We start from the raw sequence: 23,810 nt of genomic DNA on the forward strand, positions 1-23,810 counted from the left end.
GCACATTAGTAGGACACTGGCACAATAAATGAGGCAGACATTTCACAGTTTTAAATATCCCGTTTGTATAACTGAAGATTGACAACAATTCAATCATTTGCACTCTTACTAATGAACAAATGATGCATGCGCATTTCTCTTCTCAGCTTTAAATGAGATGTGACAAAACCCTTTTCTGGCCATCACATGACCACTCCCCTTCATCCTGTTATGCTCTTAATGGCCTTCAGCTTGTCAATTATTCAGTGCTGGGCCCTCTTTACCCAAGGTGGTGTTCTGTATCACCAAAAGCCAATAAGAGAATCGGATAGAGACATCTCGATCACAAATAGGTTGGAGAGTTGGGGAGGATGGATTAGACAGTTCAGTGCTCTGGGATAAGTAATGGAGCGGATCTCTTAGCTAGGCAGGGCCTCCACTAAATCAACGCTAGGTAATTGATGTTAATGCTAAGGCAAGGTCCCACTCTGGGGCCTGGCTGCCCACTGATTGAGATTTTTGTGTAGATAGAGACCAAATGCTGTAGGGTGGTGGAGGATGGGATTGTTGGTGGTTGGAGTGGGAAAGAGCCTTTAGCTGCCAGGTGTCATGGGGGTTGACTTTAATGCACTCTGGGCAAAGTACTTGATAGGAGGGCCAAAATGTTTGTGATGGTAAAAGGCAGTTGTGCTGCCCCGAAGGCTACTTGTGGCTGGCCGCATCTTCCATCAAATCGTATCAGAACCCATTTATGGGAGCGGTACAACTGTGGATCAAAGCCTCTTACAGCAGACACGTACACTGTGTACTAAACAAAAACTACTCATGGATGCCCGTTTACATCACAGTCGAATCACCCCATCACACCGCTGAGTGTTTTGTTGTTTCATTATTGTTTTTTTTCCTCCTGTTTGTTGTATTTTATTTTATTTTGGGCGGGTGGGTTAATGGTTACCTAGTTAAACACGACCCGAGGTTGTTTTTGGCTAGTCCTGTTTGGTTGTTGATTTTAACACATGGCAGAAATGACATTACATGGTCTCAAGCGGGATTTATAGTCCTCACAAATCTGTCCTTTTGTGTACACTTCGTCACACAGAGGGGGAAAAGGGGCTTTTCACCCACACAAGACACGCTGCCGCTGGAAGTGGATGATGTATGCTACTGCCCAATGTTAAATGGTTGACAAGTGGTCAGAAATAGAGCAGGGAGCGATAGAGTTTACGAGGAACGGGAGAACCGCGAAAAAAACAAAACAAACAAACCTTCAAAGATCATAAAATAAAGCATGAGAGCAAAGACAGTTTGTTTCACTTCAGCTCTTTGTATGCGAGAACTTTGCTCTCCTCTGCAGCTGGCTCACACACAAACAGATTTTATACACTGCCTCCATCTGACAACAGAGCTCACCGCAGGCAGACTGGCAGGCCCTGAACATGCTAGCTCTGCCCATCATAAAACCAGCTTCACTCTTTCAATTCAATTTTATTTATACAGCGCCCACAGAAAAACCCAACAATCAACAAAACCCTATGACCCCCTATGATCAAGCACTTTGGCGACAGTGGGAAGGAAAAACTCCCTTTTAACAGGGCCTGGCTCAGGGCCTCCCTGAGCCTGGTTCCGGCAGAACCAGGCTCAGGGAGGGGCGGGGCCATCTGGGGTGAGAGAAGGAAGACGGGATCAAGGACATGCTGTGGAAGAGAGCCAGAGATTAATAACAAGTATGATTCAGTGCAGAGAGGTCTGTTAACACATAGTGAGTGAAGAAGAAACACCCAGTGCATCATGGGAATCCCCCAGCAGCCTACGTCTATTGCAGCATAACTAAGAGAGGATTCAGGGTCACCTGGTCCAGCCCTAACTATATGCTTTAGCAAAAAGGAAAGTTTGAAGCCTAATCTTAAAAGTAGAGATAGTGTCTGTCTCCTGAATCCAAACTGGAAGCTGGTTCCACAGAAGAGGGGCCTGAAAACTGAAGGCTCTGCCTCCCATTCAACTTTTAAATACTCTAGGAACAACATACAGCATGCTTTATTCGTTCTAATAGAATGGTCACCAGTAAAGAACGCTGCACTGAGGTCTAGCAGGAAAAGCTAGACCTCAGTGCCAAGTGTGACGCAGTGCTTGGAAGCACTCATCTAATTCGGTTGTACTCTAAAAAGCACTGAGTTCATCAGCCAACTCTGCTGATCATCACACTTCATAATCAGTTCACCCCTTGATTACCAAATTAGCAAGTCTGTCACTATATTTAGTGACTCATCATAACCTATTTGGTAACACTTTCTCTGAAAAGTAGCTCACAAAAAATAAAAATGTAGCAGTCTGCAGTCTCCTGCACTACGTAAGGTCTTGCTCTCTCTGTCTGTTCTGTTCAATGATGGCAAGAACAAATCAGCAGCACCTGTAAATGAGGCATTTTCACATTTGCTTTGATTTCTTTCACTGACATGATTTTCTGCAACGCGATCATTACTCACTGGACAGACACAGCATTATAACTGAAATCTCGTGTTTAGATGATAAAAACGAATTTAGCAGGTAACAGACACCAACAGAAACAGTATCATTTGATTAAATCAATCATATTGTAAAGTGATGTGAACTCTGTAGATTCCTGCTACATCTTGGACTTTGTCCCTGATTCTGTTTGTTCCAAAGAAAAGGACAAAGCAGTGTCTCCACATTATCACCAGGGCTCTAATTCCTGTCCCCATTCATTAATATTTGATGCTGAATCAATTTGTGAGGGGCTGATGTGCGCTCTAAATGGCTGCAGATCAGGAAACCCCAAAGAGCTCTTACCACACTCTTACCTGGTGCAGACATTTGATCTGTTCTGGCCTCTTTTTTCTTTCTATTCAGGTTTTGTAGCTTCCTGTACCTGTATAATAAACAGGCTTAAGCACTCGGTGCTTGTTTAACTCAGATGTAACCACTGAAGAGAATTTTTCCACCGTCTGGACACAACTGAAAGTCATTAAGAGACACAGGTACTTTGGCCTTTCTGAGGACCTCTGCCTTTGTCATTTAGTCATCAGAGTTGTACCAGTAGGGCTGAAGGACACTCGGGAGTCTCTGTTGTATCCAAGCTTGCGTCACAGCACGCATGAAAGCACCCGACATTTACAGTTTCACTGCTTGGTTTAAAGCACAAATCCATCATGGTTTATTCTGTTTATAATCTGATATAATGTAAGATGAAACCTAAATCCAGACGTTTAACTGTATCAATCTTTTTAAAAAGTTACAAATTAGTATTCAGTGCTTTAATAAATCTATTAGTGTCTTTTCACTTTGAGATAGACGGGATAACTTTAACAAGACACTTGCAAGTTTTTGCAAAAATGCTGTTAGAGCAGCTGCAGGAGAAACGTGGACATATTTAAACACCACATTAATATAATGGAACATACAAACCTAGTTACATGGATCTCCCTTCATCTTAATGACAGGGCAGTGACACTGACAAAAAAAAAATTATAGTAGGCATTTTTGTTCTTCCAGCTTTGCTTCCTGGCTTCATTTGAACTTTACTAACATAGCACTTTTACAACCTTACTGACCAAAGCACTTAAAAGCACACATTAGAGCTTCACACCCACTCACTGGCCCCAGGTCAGTCTCCTGCTTATGTAGTGTGGACTCCTTGGTAAAGTAAATGGTGAAGGTGTGGGTGTTTATATAGAGCTCTAACCTTATTGAGTAATAATCAATTTACCCATTCAGATGCACATACATACAACGTAGGACTGGGCGATATGACCCAAAATTCATATCTCGATATTTTTTAGCTGGATGGCGATATACGATATATATCTCGATATATTTTTTTTAAGCCATAAGGTAAGAACAAAAAGAGTTCTTAGTCGAAGCTGTGTCCCAGATGTCACACAGGCACTTTTATTAACATACAGCATAGATGTACATGAAGAAATTACTCAAAAATAAATTATCAGCATTTATTAAATAATAATGCTCCATAAATAAAAGAAACACAATGTTGTTTTTGTGCATAACAAAAAGCTTACAATTGTGCAGTCAAAATGTAAACTAAAAGACGCTGAGCATAATAACAAAGACAGATTTCACAGCTGCTCTGTTCCCAAGTTCTACTGCGTGACTGACAGCCTTGAGTTTGAAATCCTCTTTGTAACCATGTCTCTTAACAGGTGCCATTTATGGCCGTTATACACACACAATACGGTAATATTATGTTGAAGCACAGTACGTATTACTCCGCGAGGCTCCACTACGGTAGCCGTAATGCTCCGCCTCCGACAATCCATCAAGCGGTGCGGCTCCGTAGCTTACCAAAGTCATACTAAAACATTTTTTGACAGATTGCTGAGCGCTGTGTACCACATAAAAACGGTTCGCGGTCAGTAAGCACAACCAGAATTCATACATAAGGTGCACTGTCAATTTTTGAGAAAATGAAAGGATTTTAGGTCATGCAGCCCCTGTGGGCTGCATGTCGTTAGCGCGGTTAGCTCGTTAGCGTGATTAGCTCGCTAACACGTTGACGCCGTCCAGCCCCACGCACGGGGCGATCCGCGGTAACTCGTTAACGGAGATTTGCCGTGTTCATCTTGTCGTTGCCTGCAGGTGAAGCTATGGGGGAGGGGGAGTTGTGTTCAGTGAAGGAGAGGCGAGGCCGAGTAACGCAGCGTAGAGACAAAAATGGACAAAAGAGAGGCAAACTTGCGGCTCCACAAGTATAATTATAACGTACATAGACTATATCGATATAAACGATATTGTCACATCTTATATCTCGTATGAAAATATATCAATATTTTTAAAAAACTCGGTATATCGCCCAGCTCTAATACAACGCTTTATTTTATGTCACACACACACAAAGACGATAACCTGCCAGAAATCTTTGATGCAAATCACCTACCTCCCAATCAGTGGGTGACCTGATCAACCCACTGTGCCACAGCAGCCCTTCAGACAAAGACTTGGTTTAAACACGTGTGTCATTACATCTCAGATCTGGATAAAGAATCCCAGTGCTCTAAAGGCACTGGTTGAGGGCAGAGGAAAAAACTGCCCTCCAACAGAAAGAACTTTCAGTGTGAAATAACTGTATAAACGGAAAATATAAGATGTAATGTATTATGTGTATTTAGAATATGAATTATTTTGAATGCATTCAGCGTTTTGTCCACAAATGGAAATGAGCTGCAGGCCTGATCCACCTGATCCTATCCAATTCAAAACTGGGCATAACTAAACTTTACTGACCTCTTGTCTCGTCTACATGTTCACCGTTCCTTAAAACTAATATTGTTTATTGTAAATGTAAAACCTAAAAGAAAGAAGACGGCCAGTTAGCAATTTCCATTTGGCAGGAAAGAACTCGGCCCTCGCATCTTACGACAGAGGAAGTTGGATGTCTTCACAGAAGATGACAGTAAAGACGGGCAGTTACTGCTCAATAGATGCAAAGCATTTTAAACAGAAACTTGGAGTGCTCTCATAGAGGGATAATAACAAAATGTGGCTTAAATATCTCCCGGAGAATAGGGAGTGTTTTCTACCATGTGGCAGGAAGACCGTGGTAGCAAAGGGGGTTGGGGGGTAATATGAAGCAGACAGAGAAAAGTTTCCTCAAAAACTTCCAGAGGCCAACCTCCCATAGCAGAGTATTCAAAACAACTGACACCAGGCAGGGCCATTAGGCAAACATGCTCACAGTGCAGCAATGCAGACGTCTCATATGTTTCAAGTCACTAATGACGAGTCTCACTGTGTGCAGCTGCAGGATGTTTCATTTGTAGTGAAATATAACAGTGGAACAGGGAGGATACGTTTCAAGGCCCTGTTTTTAACACCATCAAGAACTCAGATTATATAGAACATGACATTTCACTTCACACATTGCTCACCAACAAGTCCTTTTACCTTAAGGTTAATAGTCAATCCATACATTCTCTCCCTCAAGGCTAAGTAGTTGAAAGCCAAGTCGACATGGGCGCTCCCAAGCGCATTTCTATTGCAGTGGGAATGTGATATACGACAAGCCTGGCTCACCAAGTGGAGCTTGTGGGCCAGACACGATTTACAGCTTCTTGCATCACCAAACATTTATTTATCGAGTAGAGCTTCAGCAATGCAGCTGTAGAAAGAAGGTTGTGTAGAAACTGTAGCTACATACATGGATAAAAGGGGGAAACGGCTTTGATAAACTACATTCCAACGGGGTTAAATGTCCAAAACGTCAACGATCCTCAGAGCAGCGAGCTGGAAATGAATCATAACATAACACAGATGGATGATGATTCAGCGTGCGCTGTGCTAGTAACAGCTACAGAGCACTGGAAGCAGCTCAGCTACCCCAAAATGCGTCTTCAGCATAAGACAAGAGGCCACAGACACCCATTTTACACATCCGTGCACTCAGTCCTAACACAACAGACAGACAAGTGAAGAAAGGAGGCGTTTGAGTTTGAGCAAACTGCACGAAGAGGAGATTTTTCCCGAAAAGGCGTCGTATAGAGCTGTGCTGTAATGAAAGAGCTTACCCTGCATGTTAACAACACGGTCGCCTCCAGACACAAACAAAAGGGATCAAAGACACGCTGACATCAGCCAATGATGTCACTCTGACATTTTACTTTAGTTACTGTAACTGTAGCCAAAGTTGAGCTACAACTGATCACATTTGCCATGAAACATTCACTGTTTTTCTTCCAAAAATCTATAGTTTAAGAATTTTTACAAAACAACAAAAGAAAAACAACGTTAGATTGACGTTATCCAGACCAGACGTTTCCTTTCAAAGTAAAAGCACAGAACACAGGGCTGGGAATCTTTTGGAGTTTGGGAAAGGAAAATTGTAGGAATGCCATCAGCATTACTTACTTGGAGAGGGACACTCCTCCAGCTTTCCCTATGAGCTCCTCGTGGTGGAGAACGGCATCATTCCAGGGAATATCAAGGAACTTCAGCAGTGTCCTCATCCATTTTTCAGGATGCAGTACCAATTGTTCATAGTGCACAGGCAGGCACTTGTCTTCAGCGTCCAGGCACTGAGTGTACATCGTCTCTATGGCCCGGTTCCACTTGGTGAGGCAGTCCCTGTAGCTCCCCAAGTCAAACCCAGCAATGGTCACCTTTCGCGAGATCATGGAATGGACCGAAGCCCGACCATCTCTAATCATGAGCACAAACTTGGCACGGGGAAATATTTTGGCCAGGTAGGAAAGAGATTTCAGTGCAAATGGGTCCTTGTTGCACAGAAAGTTGGCGGGCTCACCGTGCTTGACGATTATTTCCAGCAGGAAGGCCTGCATGGCGGCGTCCAGCACCTCGTCAGTCACGCCAGCCTCGTCCAGGCGCATCTTCTCCCGACCCGAGCGGCTCCACATCTGTTTCATGGCCAGGATGCGTGGGATGACGCGAGTTTCCTCACCACAGCGGACCTCGGGGTGGGCGTCCAGCATCGCTCGCATTAGTGTGGTCCCGCTACGGGGTACGCCACCGATGAAAATGAGCGGCATGTCTTTGTTGTAAATGAACGGCGTGCTGAGGTTCTGGCCTGTCCGTAAGGTGGTCCGCATGCTGCCTCCCAGCCCAGACAAAGGCAGGATTCCTCCTGGCTGGCTGTACTCCTCGATGCGATGGTGACACTCCATTGCATGGCGGCCTAAGTAGAAAACTGTGACCGAGCTGATGACCAGACAGGCCACCAGTAAGTTCTGTTTCAGCTTGCCAATCATGCTGGGGCCACAGAAGGGGGAGGACAAGATAACCACAGGGGCGATTTTTGGGTATGGGGGGAAAGGAAGTAAAGGGCCAGTAAGGTTCCCACCCTTTATGTTTGTTTACTGGGAACCGGGCATGGATCGAGCTCCCTGGTGCACAGCAGGTGTCTGGTCTCCAGCTCCATGAGGCCTGCATGGTGGAGAGAAGAGAGAAGAGACACATTGAGATCTGATCGCACCACAGGAATCACTGATACGACCGAACTGAAAAGAATCATTTGTGTCCGGATTCGCCTCGTTCTCGAGTTATCGTATTTACAAATTTGGGGTCGATGTCCTGCCGACCAGCAGGGTGAAGAAAACTAAATGAGCTCTGCCTGTTTTTTGCAACACTCTAGTGGACTTAAAGTGTTGCAAGTCAAAGTTTGTTGAAAGAAATAACTAGTTGCTAATAACAGACTAAGAATACAGAACAACAAATGTGTCCGAGCTGTATTTTTTCTTTTCATCCCAGCTTTGAATTTCTGGTGGCACATATTTCATCTGCGACATTTATCTGTCAACCTCTAATTATGATATGGGCAGCCACTCATGCTAATTCTGCAGAAAGGACAATGTGTGCATGCATTCAGTGAATACACACATCCTGCTCATACATACAGCAGTGGGCAGGCTGACAGGTTTTTTTTGACAAGTGAAAGCTGCAGGCTGAGTACAGCATATTTGCTGGAGCGTTTTCTCTGTGCTGGCAGAACAGCCACAGTCGGCCGTACTGGAAGAGGAAGATGTTAGGGTTAAGGCAATCCACAGCCGGCAGGGGCAAAGTGAAACCTCACTTTCAAACCACATATTCAGTCTTGTTAACAATACTGGTAGACTGTCTAAATAAAATGATCTTCTGTCTTTAAAGCCATTTGCATCCAAGGTATCTGGACTTTTGGCCTCAGGAACCTTTTGTCTGGAAACATCAACGTCAAACTCGTACAGGAGCTTTGAGCACTTAGGCCACAGCTACACTCTGCTGCTGACACAGGGAGAGACAGCACGACTGAGTAGTCATTCCTGTTATGGTTCTTTGAAGTCTACTTGAGGTTCATTGGTCGGTGCACATGTGCGGTTGGTGCATTGCAGAGCTGCAATGATTCATCAATTGACGTTTTGTTTAATCCATGTAACCGTGAGTGTTACAGCAGAAACAGATTTAGGAGCATGCATGTGAATAAAAACTACGGCAGCCATAAACTCACGCGGCCCACAGTTTTCTCCACAAAGACACTGATAACACAACAGCAGCAGTGGAGATGATGCTATCATAGTTTAGCATTGAATGTGAAATGTCCAAAACACCCACACTTATACTGTAATCACCATCAAAACCTTTACTCCTGGGAAAAAGCTCATGCAGGTCCTTCATGAAACATCATGTGCAAACTCATGTGAACTTTCTGCCATTTGTTTTACACAGCAGCAAATCCAAAGCACAGTTGTTCCAATGAAAGCATACGTACATAGCTGAACTGCTAAGTTAGTCTGATCAGGCAGCTTGCTGAAGGCTGACAGCAGCTATTTTACTTTATATGCCAGTGTCACCTGCGATAAGCAGAGGGTGAATCTAAATGGGGGCGTGGAGTCTTAATTCAAGGCTTTAGTAGATTATTTTGCAGATTTAGACGAATATAAAATATATTAAACTGCAGTAACAAATAACATGTATATAAAAAGCTCATTCTTTTTTGTGGGCCAATAAAAGCACACGTGCCAGTAAGCCACTGACCTGAGGCTGTTAGGCTGGGCACTGAATTATTACTAACATTAATTATTAATATCTACACAATCAAAACATCTGTTTTCTATGAAACGAAATGTTGCAACAAAGCACAGGCCAAACCTCAGATCTGCGCTCGGAGAATACTGACTGGTCTCTCTCTTCATTGCCGTCATCACATGCTCTTTTAAAGGCACACAGACACACACTCACCCATAAACTACCACTATCTTTGTGTGCATCTGCGCACATACAGATGAACACACACCAAATCTACCTCATCCAGGAGACACAATACTGACAATACTTGTCTCCTAATGCAATAAAACCTTAACTGAAGCAAAAACTCTGCATCAGAGATTTTTATATATAATGTATTCATATTACGTTCACCGAAACATCCTGTGGGTGCTCCAGTTTTGTGTAACGCCAAAGAAGATTCAGGTTGCCATTAAATTTTTTGATCAATGCTCTTTAGCACCTAGCCTCATACCTGTATTAACTATTTAGTCTGTTTCCATAGATTCCACCTCATATGAGCACGATGGTTAGCTGCCTATGACAGCATCAGTCCACAGCAGTGGAACAGCGGGGACTGTGACATCAGTATGGGACAGGCGGAACCCAATGCAGCCATCTCCGCATTTGCATCATCATCAGTGCCATTTGGATGCATCATCGTCTGGAACACCAGACACAACACCATCATCATCATCTTCTTTCTCTAATTCATTAGTGGTTTCGTTCCTCCCAAAACCAACTGCAGACTGGGATGTGATGACGTTGTGGATGACAGTATTAAAACGTCTTCCCCGTTTATTTTGTGCCGTTGCAAAATACACCGTTTACCGCAATATTTTTTAATTGCTTTACATGACAGTTTCCAATAGTCACCATGGCAACACAGAAGAACCAGCCAAAGGAAATTGAGGAGCGTTTTTCTAAACGTGGGGTTAGCTCAGAAGCATGGACGTGGTTTGGTTATAAAATTAGTGCTGAAGCTATCGATTAATCTATCGATTATTCCATCGATTAATCGGATAAGAAATACTTTTGTCTTATTAATGAGCAATGATAAATATTCAAAATAGGAAAAAATACGCCCCCTTCAAAATTAACTGTAAAATAAATATGAAATCTAAACTGAGGCATTAAAAAAAAGCATGTTTACTGTCTTCTTGGAAAGCTTTATGAGTCATTGTGCGTGTTTGGCTGTGTGTTTAAGTGTGCAGGTGAATGAGTGAGTTTCTGCCTGTAAGCCTATAAAGGAGCATGTGAGCAGCATACTGAAGTTTTCCCTGTGCTTTGATGCAAAGTTTTTGTGCTGCTGAAAACAAGACATTATGATGGAGCAGACGTTCATTAATATCAACAATAATTCACCGCCTAACCTAAAATCCCTCTCGTCAGTTTAATTTTTATATTTTTAACGCAATTTAATTAACAATGTTTGATATTATTTCCATTTCAGTCTGAAAAATATTATGAAAACTTAATAATAAATATGGTCTAGTGCATGCCATGCCCCCCTTTAGACTCACCCCAGGTAAGTTAACAGTTAATCTGCATATTTTAACAGAACGTCTGGAGACTTCCTGCAGATTTTTATCTATGTAAAGCAAACAGTGGTGGATGGAGCAGGTACAAAGTTCGCTTTCCTTCATGTCAAAGTTTGTTGGTGCTTTGATGAAGGACCGTGGTTGCTGTTTCCCAGTAAAGCTTTAAATGTTGATTACAGGAACAGTACCGCTGATTTGGACACTAGAAACATGTTTTCTTTCACTTTACCCGAGGTCACGGTCCTGGTAACTGCTCTTAAATACGTTTGTCTTGCAGATCTGTTTTAAGCTGCAAATGAGTTTAAGAACGTGAAGTAAAAGAAAGCTCAAAATGCGTACAGACTCACAGAGACAATTTTGTGCAATGGTCAAAACCCCAACTCCAGATATACGATGCCCACCCAGCCAGTCTCACTTATGTTACGAGCGTCGGGCCAAAGTCAGACTACGCTGCAGCAACAGATATGCGAACGACCTGAGCAAACGCATCCCTGTATGAGCTTAACGGTGCAGTTCATCCGAGACTGGAGACACTGTAGTCAAACTATTTTCCGGTCCACTGCTCTCCAGGGCTGAAGTCAGTTTCATAGCGGCATAACAGTCTGATAAAAATCCTCATTCAAACAAGGTGAGGTTGTAGCTTTTCTTTGATTTCCCACTACGTTCACATGTAAAATCTTTACTTGGGGAGGAGATTGAACCCAGACTAAAGCTGACTGCTTGTGGTCAACATTTCCTCAGAGCATTACGCCAGCTCAATGCAACTAACATTGCTTCATTTTCAAACTGCCAACTCTCTGAGACGAGCAAACTGGAGGTTTACACAGAAAGAAAAAGGACATTGATAAACAACGTTTTTTAAATATCAGAGCAATCCCAGTAGCTTGCACACACCCAAAAAACTAAATAAATACAAAATTAAAAAAATATATATCAATGAGCTTGTAAAGGACCACTTCACCATCATGTGCAAGTCATCTGGAATCTATTTAATAATTGTTACAAAATTACTTAAATTCATGTGTAAAAGTAACAATGTGGTGTCCTTCAGGCCAGCTGCGTTTAGTGACATAGTCAGTGCCCACTGTAGTGCCATTCTGAGCCAGGCAGGGTACATTCGTTTACAAGGGTTTCAAACTTTTCTCTTCGGGAGAACAAAAAAAAAAAAATCTATCAAGTTAGGGTACGAGTCAAACCGAGCAGGTGGAAGTGGAAAAGGGTGATAAATAAGCTCAGCTGTGAAAACAACATACATTAGGTTCATATATTCTAAAGCAGGTGACTCTGCCGACAGGTACTCATAACTACCACACCCACACAATCTCACATCTGTGTGCTCAGTGATTCAGTGTTAAAGGTCAGGGGGAAGTCACAAAGCATCGTAGGCTGCTAACACCTTTAAAGACTGCTGCAACTGCACTTAAAGGTAAATTTCTCCTACTGATCGTCATTGGTATTTCAACATTACCAATCTGTGTAGGTTGTACTGAGATTTCTCCTTACCAAAAACTCTAAATCATCGCAATAATTCATTTGAGGTTACATAAATTTAAATTGACACTAACAGAGCGGCACAGAGAGAGAAGCAGCTGAAAGTTGGTTTAAACAACTGATAACAATCAGACCAGAAAAGTTTCACAAGAGCTGAAAGGAAGTGTGTAAGGGTGAGAAATGGAGAAGCGTTAAAGATGTGGAAGGTGAGAAAAAAAATAAATGAGTCACCTTACTGTCAAAATCCTCACGGTACCGCTAATAAAACGGCTGCACTGAGTGAGTTCTGAATTATTTAATGAACCAAAACTGTACACCTAACTTCTACTATGTGATGATTTATGGTCATTATCCAGAAACAACAACATATTATTTTCTGAATAGTTTAAGCACTAAAACTAACGTTAGGATGAGCTCGAAAATATTAGTCGTTTCACTGAGACGATGATGAGATGAAGATGCAGATAATTACCGTATTTTTTGGACCATAAGGCGCATTAAGCGACAAAGTCAGATAAGTCAAACTTTACTCAACTCATTCTTCTTGCTTCCTCCACTTCTGTACCATTGATTCATTAATGCTGTATTCTATCACAGCTGCTCTATTCCCATGTTGTTGCAGTATATTAATGACTAACCTCGTATTGTGGATGGATTATCTCAGTTGTTCTCCTGACTGAAGTTTGGTCCGTTTACAGCATCCTGCCATGCGATTGCATTTGTCCCTAACCATCAGGAACCCTCACGTTAACTTTCATCGAGTGAAAAAAGTTAACGTTCATCCTTCAGCTTCACTGTGTTTATGTTATGCTAACATAGCTGTGTTGCTAGCAATCACGTAGCACATCATTATATACCAGCTAGTCCAACTTCAGTAACCCTACAAATAGGGCTGGGCGATATGGCCTAAAATTCATATCGCGATATAATTTGAAGCATGTACGATAACGATATATATCACGATATATTCTTTTCTTCTGTATAACGTATTTTCCAAACTATAAGGCACTTAAAATCCTTTAATTTTCTCAAAAATCGAGAGTGTGCCTTATGTATGAATTCTGGTTGTGCTCATTGACCTTGAACCGATTTTGGCGTGTAGAAATCTGTTAAAAAAGGTTTTAGTACAACTTTGGTAAGCCTGCTGATGGACTGCTTGATGGATTGTCAGAGCATTACGGCTGCCGTAGTGAGGAGTAATCTGGGTCCAAAACTCCGTCCCCTTCAGGTCCCAAAGTCAAACGAACACTGAGAGTTAAAAACAGTCTAAATTCTTTCATCTTTAATTAAATCATCAGCGTTGCTGCTTTATCGGGTGTAACAATTAAGTTTAACATCCATGCATCCATGAAAACAGAATTTATTAAATTTAACGGAGTTAGAAGTTAACAGGAAGTTAGCTCGCTAGTTTACACCTAAACATTTCATACCATGTTCTGACAGAGATTTTTGAAACTAATTAAAAAGTACAGCTCTGCTACCACTTCCAACATAAGTGAAGACAGAAAACTAAACAGCAGTGGCGTTTGCAGGGTTACCGAAGTTGGACTACCTGGTATATAATGTTGTGCTACGTGATTGCTAGCGACACAGCTATGTTAGCATAACATTAGCACAGTGAAGCTGGAGGATGAACGGCAACTTTTTTTCCACTCGATAAAAGTTAACGTGAGGGATTCTGGTGGTTAGGGACACATGCAATCGCATAGCAGGATGCTATACACGGGCCAAACTTCAGTCAGGAGAACATAATTTACTGATGATAATGCTTGTAGCCACTGTGATACTTTCTACCAAAACAGGCGCAGCTTGATGACATCATCAACATGCGATATCGCGATATAGTCAAAATCTCTATCGTTGGCCAAATCTATATCGTTTCTATCGTATATCGTTTATATCGCCCACCCCTACCTACAAACGTCACTGCTGTTTAGTTTTCTGTCTTCATTTATGTTGGAAGTGATAGCAGAGCTGTACGTTTGAATTTTTTCAGAAATCTCTCAGTCAGAACATGCTATATCATGTTTAGGTGGAAACTAGCGAGCTAACTTCCTGCTAACTTCATCTCCGTTAAATGTAATAAATTCTGTTTTCATGGATGCCTGGATGTTAAACTTAATTGTTACACCTGGTAAAGCAGCCACACTGATCATTTTATTAAAGATGAAAGAATTTAGACAGTTTTTAACTCTCAGTGATGCCGCAGTGTTCCTTTGACTTTGGGACCTGAAGCTGACGGAGTTTAGGACCCAGATTACTCCGTGAGGCTCCTGACTACGGTAGCCGTAATGCTCCGACAATCCATCAAGCGGTGCGGCTCCGTAGCTTACCAAAGTCGCACAAGAACATTTTTTGACAGATTTTTGAGCGCCGTGTACCACATAAAATCGGTTCGAGGTCAGTAAGCACAACCAGAATTCATACAAAAGGTGCACTGTCGATTTTTGAGAAAATTAAAGGATTTTAAGTGCGCCTTATAGTGCGGAAAATATGCTAATTTGTGATTTGCCGTTTACACAATTAGCTCCAATTCAAAAAAGATAGTTTACATGAAACAGAAAGCAACTGTCTTTGTGGAATGGTCAAAACTCCCAAATGTATATGTTATCTAGAAACAGGTTGCTGCAATAACCAAACCTGATAAGACACTTTAGTACTGATAAATACCTAATAAGGAACATAATTCTGATAAAGCCTCTGCTCTTTTACAGCAATTCAAAGCACTATCAAATAATTAAATTCTTTTAAAAGTAGCAGATTCTGTCATTTTGTTTATTTCTGTGTAGTGGGACTGCCTAACCTGTCATTACTGGGGAAGGAAAATAAACAATGAAAAGATTTACAGTGGCATTGCTGATAACAAACTGCAGTTGATATTCAGAGCAGAGTCCTGTTACACCTCACACCGGGCTCAGATGTGTTTGCACTAAATTAATTGAGGCTCTTCTCTCCTGTCGCTGATATTTAATCCTGCTGGCAGGATATTTTTCCCATTGATTTGTTAGGGCGAGCAGCTGAGGCTAAGGCTTCTCTCAGTGGAGCAACAGTGAAACCAAACCACATGAAACACTTAATAATGATGGCATCTGCACCTCATGAAGTCCTGATGGGAGAGGTCTGTGATAGCGGTGAGAAAAAGTAAGTTAGAGGCGAAAGATCCTTTCATATGTCTGTCAAGTCTGATGTTAAACGATAAGAAAAGCAGCCTTGTGAAAGTTTGTTTTTCCCCCATTAAATGTTCCAATGATTAATAGATGAAAAAAAATAACTCTCCCTGGCAGAGAAACGGGAAAATGAACTGATGTTAACAATCTGTCAAACACTCTCAAAGCTAAACACATTCAACGTGCTGCCTCTGCTACCTTCTATGGGAGCACAGCACAAATAGAAGCTAGCTGGGCTGCACCACATCTACTAATACAAGCTTGCAAGCATGTATGGAGCGGCTGTAGTTCAGGATGTAGAGCGGGTCATATGCTAATCAGGAGGTTGGTGGTTCAATCGCTAGTTGCTCCAGTCTACATGCCAAATATCCTTGAGGTTCTGTAGCTCTGCATGCTAACAGACGATACTGTGTCCTTGTTTACAGAGTCCAACAAGGACACGGTGTCACTTAACTTACCCGTGTTTACACTGTTAAAGAGAAACAACAGTAGTGAGTTTGGTCATCAGGCTCTTACTGATAATGATACATCCTTTCATTTCTGATCCGTGATCTGGTGCATTCCCAAACTTCCACACAACCGCATGCTCAATCACCAGGACCATGGCTTTGAACCTGCCCACAACCTCTGTAATAAATCAGATGTTCTGTACAAACCCAATGAATCTCTAGCTTAACCACATGACAGGGACCAGTGATGGGTTTCTGTTCACCCCGAGACAGGAAAGTCATGGTGGAGTTTGCCAAAAACCAAATAAGACCATGCTAACCTCTGTATTACCTGCAGCCATTTCACTATAAAGAAACTAGGAATGAGGGTAAACAGTCTTCCTCTCCTCTTATATTTACAACCCTTGAGCTCCACTAAGCTCAAGTTCCACTAAGGAAGGGAGAGCAGTAGGTCTTTTGTTCTTAGCCAATAGATCGGCCTGTACCAAAACCACACCCCATGTCTACTTCTGACAAGCGTCAAAAAGGCAAACCGTGGAAATAACACCCAAGCAGCTCAGAGCAGAGTATCACAAAATCATCAGCTTTTTAGAACCATTAACAGAAACTTTGACAGAGGACTCCAAATCAATGCTGTGTGAGGGTAATGTCACAGAAAGGCTTTGTGGGCCTTGATTATCAAAAAAGTTGAATGGCTGATCCAGCTTGTTAACTGACATATAGCACTTTTTAAATACAGTCGTCCCTCGTTTATCGCGGGAGTTACGTTCTAAAAATAACCCGCGATAGGTAAAATCCGCGAAGTAGCCAACTTTATTTTTTTTACAACTATTATAGATGTTTTAAGAAAGCCCTCACTACACACTTTATACTCTTCTCAGACAGGCATGAACATTTTCGCATTTTTCTCTTTTGTTTATACTGTCAAAGTTCAAACCTTCATAGAAAAATAAGTTCAGTATTATAGAATGAAACCAAAGATCAAACCCTGTTTTCATCTCCAGAACATGGGAATAGAGCAGCTGCCAGAGAATTCAACATTAATGAATCAATGATACGGAAGTAGAGGAAGCAAGAAGAATAAATGAGTAAAGTTTGACTTATTTGAATGTTTTGTTTCGTTTAATGCGCCTTATAATCTGGAAAATACGGTAACTTCTACCTTTAGCGTGTCCAGAAGTCCAGCTTTTTGTGTGATGGTTAGCATCTTCCTCTGCCTTTTGGGTGCTACTGCAGGAGCCGTTGACGGTGCAAAATGTTTCATCGGCATTGTTGTGTTTGTTGGGGAGAAAACTTACAAACATACAGTACAGCACTTCAGAGTCACACTGCTAGGATCGGAGATTTATGTAAATTTGACAAGCTGAACACATTCTGTACTGGACAGGAGGCACGGCACGAGATTGATTGACAGTGGTCTACAGCCAATCAGGACGCAGAACACAATGCGCTGTAAAAAAAAAAAAATAGCATGCACGAAACAGCGACGCCGGGAAAGGTGAATCGCGTTATAGCGAGGGACCACTGTACTGCTCCTACTGTGCTGTGTTCTTCCTTTCTCACACACCACTGATTTCACTGCAGCAGCATTTCTTACCTTTCCATTTCATCTGCTCGATGTATACCCATCCAGTTACACTGAATAATTATGGGAAGTTGAATATAAACAAAATTAACTGCGAATTGATTGGTTGGTTCTGTTTGCTGCTACAGGCCGTCCAGCTGAAAGTAACTGACATGTCTGTGCATCTCCCATCACCTGCTGTATGTGCATATATGTATCAAGCCTGAAACAACTCAGCTGTTCCGTCTGTGCTTTACCACGAATACAATACTGAGCCTTATTAATGTAACTGACACTGTTGGATTGCCTCTCATTTATTGTTTAATTACAGACCAACAGAGATGGTAAATCCCAATGAAGCAGACTTAAACATACATGTTTTTGGCTTAGAAGTGTGAAGATGCATTTTATGTCACCACAGTACGTCAGCAAAACCATCCAGCTTCCTCTATTATAATTCTGTGTCCTACATGCAATTCACACAGGAAGTATTCACACTTCACACCACAAGAATCTCACTTTAGTGAAGAAAGTAATGGCTCTGTCAGGTTTAGAACACTGCTTTCAATGCTCTCTGCAAAAGTTATGCAGTCCTCAGGTAACTGAGCTTCACCTCAGTGGAGAAACAACTCCACTCTCTAACATCATGCAGCAGTACGAAGAATGACAAGAAAGACAAGCTGAGGGGTAAATCTGCCACTGACTTGACCTTGTGAGAATAGAATAGAACAGAAAAGCCCTTTACTGTCATTGTACGGTACACGTACAATGAAATTATGGAGTCGGCAGCCACCAGTATGAATACAATTTAGAACGCAGTAGCACAGAGAGTGCTGCCAGGGCCATCGGTAGAAGGAGAATGGTTCAGTTCTGATTCCTCTTGGTATATTCTGGATGGTGTAAGCCTTAATAATTCTTCACTGCTGATTATTTCCAGAATCTCAGATTCTTTTATTGTCATGATGCCAAAAAGCAAAACGGAATTTCATGTTGTCCCATTCAGTGCAAAACTCGACGGAAAAAACCAAGAGTTTCTACTAAATAAATACAGTTTAAACTTTAAATAGATATGTCCAAATATCTGTGTGTGCGCTTGAGTCATTAAGCTGGTCAAGCTGAACTATTTCATGTAAATGTAATTTAACTGTTTGAAGAGGTTGCCAAAGTGTCTTTATACTTGGCAGACTTTTACACCAGATGTTCTTCCTGACAAAGAGAAATTTTATCTCCAGTCAGAAAAGCAACCTATTTTAAAATCTATTTAAAATAAAGTATAATGGATTTAAAAGTGATTTTTTTAGATGCAGACTGCAGACACTGTGTTCAGTGCTAGGAACGATTCTGTTTACATTATACATGCCTTCCTTAGCCAGTATCATTCAAAGGCATACAGGGCTCGCAAAATCGCTAGCCCGACGTCCCGGGGCTAGCGATTTTTCCAGTCGGGCTACCAAAATCCATTTCAGCCCTGCCCGTCGGGCTATCATAGGAAGGAAAGATATGTCAATGCTTTTGCATTCTTTCGCAAATGTAGCTGAGTAATTATGTCATCGGCATCGATGAGCCACTGTCAATATGTGACACACTGAAATCGCTTTTGAATTTGCGCTTGTTTTTTGCTTTCACTTTCACTTTGCGATCGCGCGAACTGTGTATAGAGAGCAGCAGCACTGATTGGTAAGTCACAGATTAATTGCGCACCAATTCCTCTGGCATCGTCTTATCAATCGTTAGCTTACTATCAAACATGACAAGTGAAATCTCCTGCAGCAAGCTTAAACATGTGATAGAGGTTGATTGCGCAGAGAATTGCTGATCGTTATGTAAGTACATGTGTAAAAGCAGATGGATTTACGCAGGTATTTTAGTTCTGCAGAGCCAAACAAGACAGAAGGGGCAGCCAAAGAAAAGCCTACCACAAAACGGAAACGTTATGACAAATCAGACTATGAGGCAAAAGGAAAGCGCAGCTTTTTTGGTTTCATGGACAAAAGAATTTATGTGGCTGGAATATGACGAGCTAAATAACATAATGTTCTGCCGGGTGTGTTGTGAGTTTCCCTCGATTTCTGAGTCGACAAGCGCCTTTGTTACTGGGACCAGTCATTTTAAGAAAGACCCCATCAGAACCCATGAGAAATGCAAGAAATGCATTATTGCTCAGTCTGCAGTATCTTTCCCAGAACAAACACCAATTGCAAAAAACATACTAAAAATAAACCAAGCATAACAAGAAGTCCTGAAAAAGCTGTTTAGAACAGCGTGCTATGTTGCAAAGAGTGAACTACCACTGGCAAAATTTAGCAGTCTTTGCAAACTTCAAAAAGCAAATGTCCTAGATCTTGGTTCCACTTGCCTCTTACCCGTGATTTCAGTGGAAATTTCAGATTCAGGATCTGACACAGACTGATTCATGTTCTATACAGTTCTTGCAAGTTCATAGAAATTTCTGTTCAATTAGAACCAAATATTTGAGTTGATGATTGTAATTTGTTGTTGTAATTTGTGTTTTAAATATTTTTAGATTGATGTTTTGTTTCCTTTACAATATTATACTTTAATGTATAATATTGTAAAGGAAAGAAAACATCAATCAAAAAATTGTCCTCTTTTTTTTTTTTATTCGGGCTACTTAAATTTATTTTGGGCTACCAAAAACTGACGAGTGCCTGCCCGAAGGGCTACCAGGGATTTTGAAATTTTGCGAGCCCTGGCATAGCATACATTTTCATTGCTATGCAAACGATACCCAACTCTATCTGTCCATGAAGCCAGATAACACACACCAATTAGTTACACTGCAGGAATGTCCTAAAGACAAGCCCTTATGGCCTCTAATTTCCTGCTTGTAAAATTTCTGTATAGTTGTAGAGTCTTTACCCTACAATATAAAGTGCCTCGAGGCAACTGTTGTGACTTGGCACTATGTAAATAAAACTGAATTTAATTTAGATAAAACTGAGGTTATTGTACTCGGCCCAAAAAACCTTGAACATGGTGTCTAGCCAGATACATACTCACCTCCAGTAACACCGAAGAATCTGAGTTGTTTTTGACCATAACAAACAAATGTGGGTCTGCTTTTTTACGTTTGTGCACTCTCTAAAATTAGAAACATCCTTTGTCAGAGTGATGCTGAAAAACTTGTTACATCTAGTCTGAACTACTGTAATTGATTATTATCAGGTTCGTAAAAAGCATTCAGTTGATCCGAAATGCTGCAGCGAGTGTACTGACAGGGACTGGAGAGAGCATGTTTCTCCCTTACTGGCTTCTCGTCATTGGCACCCTGTTAAATCCGCACTCTAATTTAAGATCCTTCCTCAGATATAAAGTCTTAAATAATCAGGCCCCATCTAATCTTTAAGACCTCATAGTACCATATCATCTCAATACAGCAGTTTACTCTCAGACTGCAGGCATATGCTTCAGCAGGAAATCTACATTGTAACTGGAAATCCCTTTAACCCTACACCATCATCTTCCATGTAACCTGCCATACACCTCCAGAGAAATCAGGTCAAACATGACTGCCGTGGAAGGTTGCAGGTGTGGTATTAAGAGTGGTTTCCAGTGATGATTTCCAGCTAAATAATAATTCAGGCATCACTAACAGAATCTTTCAGGCTTTATTTTAAAACTAATGCCCAGGATTTTTAGCTTGGAGTCACACAAAACATCTAATTTTCTATTCATTATTAGATGAACACATTTGTCATTTGTATGCAAATTAAAATCAGACATCCCAAACTCTGGGAAGCCTGTGCACGCTTGCACTACATTTGAACTAAAACCCACAGTGAAAAGGCCCATTGTTTTTCCATATCACCAAGGAAACCTGAGCAGTGCGTGGGTGCTCACCAAACTTGCTGCTTCAGAGCTGGAGATTTCTCTTCAATAGATACGTTATCTGTTTTCCACCAATGTGTTTTCATTGATACTTATTTTAAAACACAAATGACTCAAGGTTAAGAAAAGCTAGGAAGAGTTCACAACTTTTAAAGCTGCTGACACCTACAAAGGTGTTAGCCTGTCCATGACCAGAGTCCCTCACAAACTGTGCTGCATCACTCGTTTCACAGTGAAGAGGATCGATGCGGGACATCTAGTGACAGGTCTCACTACTGGTGTTACCATTACAACACCTTGGATAAATATGGGCCCTCAACACAATTGAGTTTTTGAGCACTACGGACCCTGAGGAATTATGGTGCTCTGCAGTTGAAATCCTGACTAAGCCCAGCAGCAACACAGCTGCTTGACTGAATGTAATAATTGTGATGCAGAGGTGGGTGTCCTTTTCAGACACGGAAATGAGAGAATAATTGAGCTGGAGTCCGACTGATCCAGCTCTGCAGCTGTGGAGGCCAACTCACTGAGTGCAGCCAGCACTGATAAAATACTCTTCAACTGGACTTTAGTCTTTAGCTGCTCTTCCCAGACCACCTGCACACAGCAGATGTGTTCCTGGCTAGCAGCACAATGAAATACTATGCCCCCCCTCCCCTATTTTTTTCCCCTTTCAGCCTTCTAGGGCTGCTACAAAGTATTATTATTAACATTTACCCACGTAAGCCTTCAGGCTACAAGTGTATCTATGAACTTTAGGTCCAGGGGATATTTCACTGAAGCGCTGGCCTGGTATTTCCTATATTATTGCTAGGCTTACATTTGCAGTAAGCAGTGCAGATGAATATGAACTTCTCGATGCTAATATGGGACAGAGCAGTGGAAAACAGCAACACTACTGTCTCAAAATAACGGAAAAGTAAAGTGCGATGATCCAGTCTGTGCACTTAATGGAGATCACGTGTCTCTGGTCCACAGCAGGATAAAGAAAATAGCTGTTTTCTTAAAACCAACAACAACAAGTTAGCCATTAAAACCACATCTTAATACACTTTTCCGGCTAATTAGCCTGACCCTATTAGCTCGGGGTGGAACATCTTTTTCCAACATTGGCTGCACTCTCAGGTCGAAACACTTACACACGTAACCTCATTAATTATCCATTAATACTACACATGGCCTCAAAAACCAAGCTCTATTAAAACCCTACAATTAAATGACTCTTCACCTGGCAAAGGGACACGGTTCAAGTCACTGTACGGTTCCTTTAATGTTTGGTTCTTCTGGGTAATTCGTAGAGCTTATCTGAACCACTAATGTGTATCAACCGTGAACTTTAACGAGCATAAAAGGGAAATATTGTATAGCACCGAGTACGTGCTTAGAGCAGTGAGTGCTGACCCAGGCTGGCGGGTCTTAAAATTCATGTAATGTCTTCGACATGTGTAACCTGACTGCAATGATCACGAAGGCTCGTTTTTAATACAGTTCGGCGTGACTTTCCCTCGAGGGCGGCACGCGGCGGAGTTATCTGTCAGCACATAAGCTTGGCTACACCTATTTATTTGACAAGGGCTTAATCTGCCCGTACTCGTATCAGTCGCGGTCATTTTTCCAGCCTTGATAGCTAACAAGCCGTACACCAGCAATTATGTAACCTCAGTTTAAGAAGGCGAATGTTAACGTTTGTGACGGCGACAAAACGTTCACGCCTATTCAAACCCACACCACCAAAATAAATAAACCAATACAAATATGACTTTAACTGTCGCAGCTCGCGAGCTAATGGGAAGGAGGGAAGAGGCAGAGGGACATTACAACACCGTAACACCACCAAAAACACCTACCCTAATGCTGCGGACACGGCGCAAGAGGCTCGGGTTAGTCGGTCACAAAACCTCCACCGAATCCGGTGTCGGTGTCCAGGCAGTCTTGCCGTCTCCTGGAGCCGGTTTACGAGTATTTTCTGTGGGTATACATGATATGAGGAGCGCGGTTCTTAGACTGATGGTAGACTGGAGGCGAGAAATGCCAGCCAGCCTGCTACAAAGTGAGGAGCTCGGCTGGTATTGAAAAAACAGTTGTGATTAGTCTAGAATTTTAACAGGGTTATGTTTCAGAGCTGCTGATTGGCTCTTGCGAAATAGGGCGGAACTACAGTAGATTTAAAAGCACAGTACAGCCAAACGGACTTTCACTGCAGCCTCAACGAGTCAGTGATAAAGTCTGTAGATATGAATATGAAGACATTTTAACCATTTTTGCAAAC

At 41.8% G+C, this 23,810-nt stretch overlaps 1 protein-coding gene across 2 annotated transcripts in view; it reads right to left on the reverse strand.

Moving 5' to 3' along the window:
• tpst1 (tyrosylprotein sulfotransferase 1) overlaps positions 1-23,598 on the reverse strand; it is a 45,268-nt gene extending 21,670 nt beyond the window's left edge. For both annotated transcript variants that reach the window (XM_063493841.1, XM_063493840.1), the window contains exons 1-2: positions 23,389-23,598; positions 6,856-7,887 (exon numbers count right to left, since the gene is read on the reverse strand). In XM_063493841.1, coding sequence (XP_063349911.1) covers positions 6,856-7,712 — 857 coding nt within the window. In that variant the 5' untranslated portion in view covers positions 7,713-7,887; positions 23,389-23,598. The remainder of the gene's footprint in view (positions 1-6,855; positions 7,888-23,388) is intronic.
• Positions 23,599-23,810: the final 212 nt, after the last annotated feature.

The sequence above is a fragment of the Pelmatolapia mariae genome, linkage group LG14 (genome assembly GCF_036321145.2).
Source record: "Pelmatolapia mariae isolate MD_Pm_ZW linkage group LG14, Pm_UMD_F_2, whole genome shotgun sequence".
Taxonomy (NCBI): domain Eukaryota; kingdom Metazoa; phylum Chordata; class Actinopteri; order Cichliformes; family Cichlidae; genus Pelmatolapia; species Pelmatolapia mariae.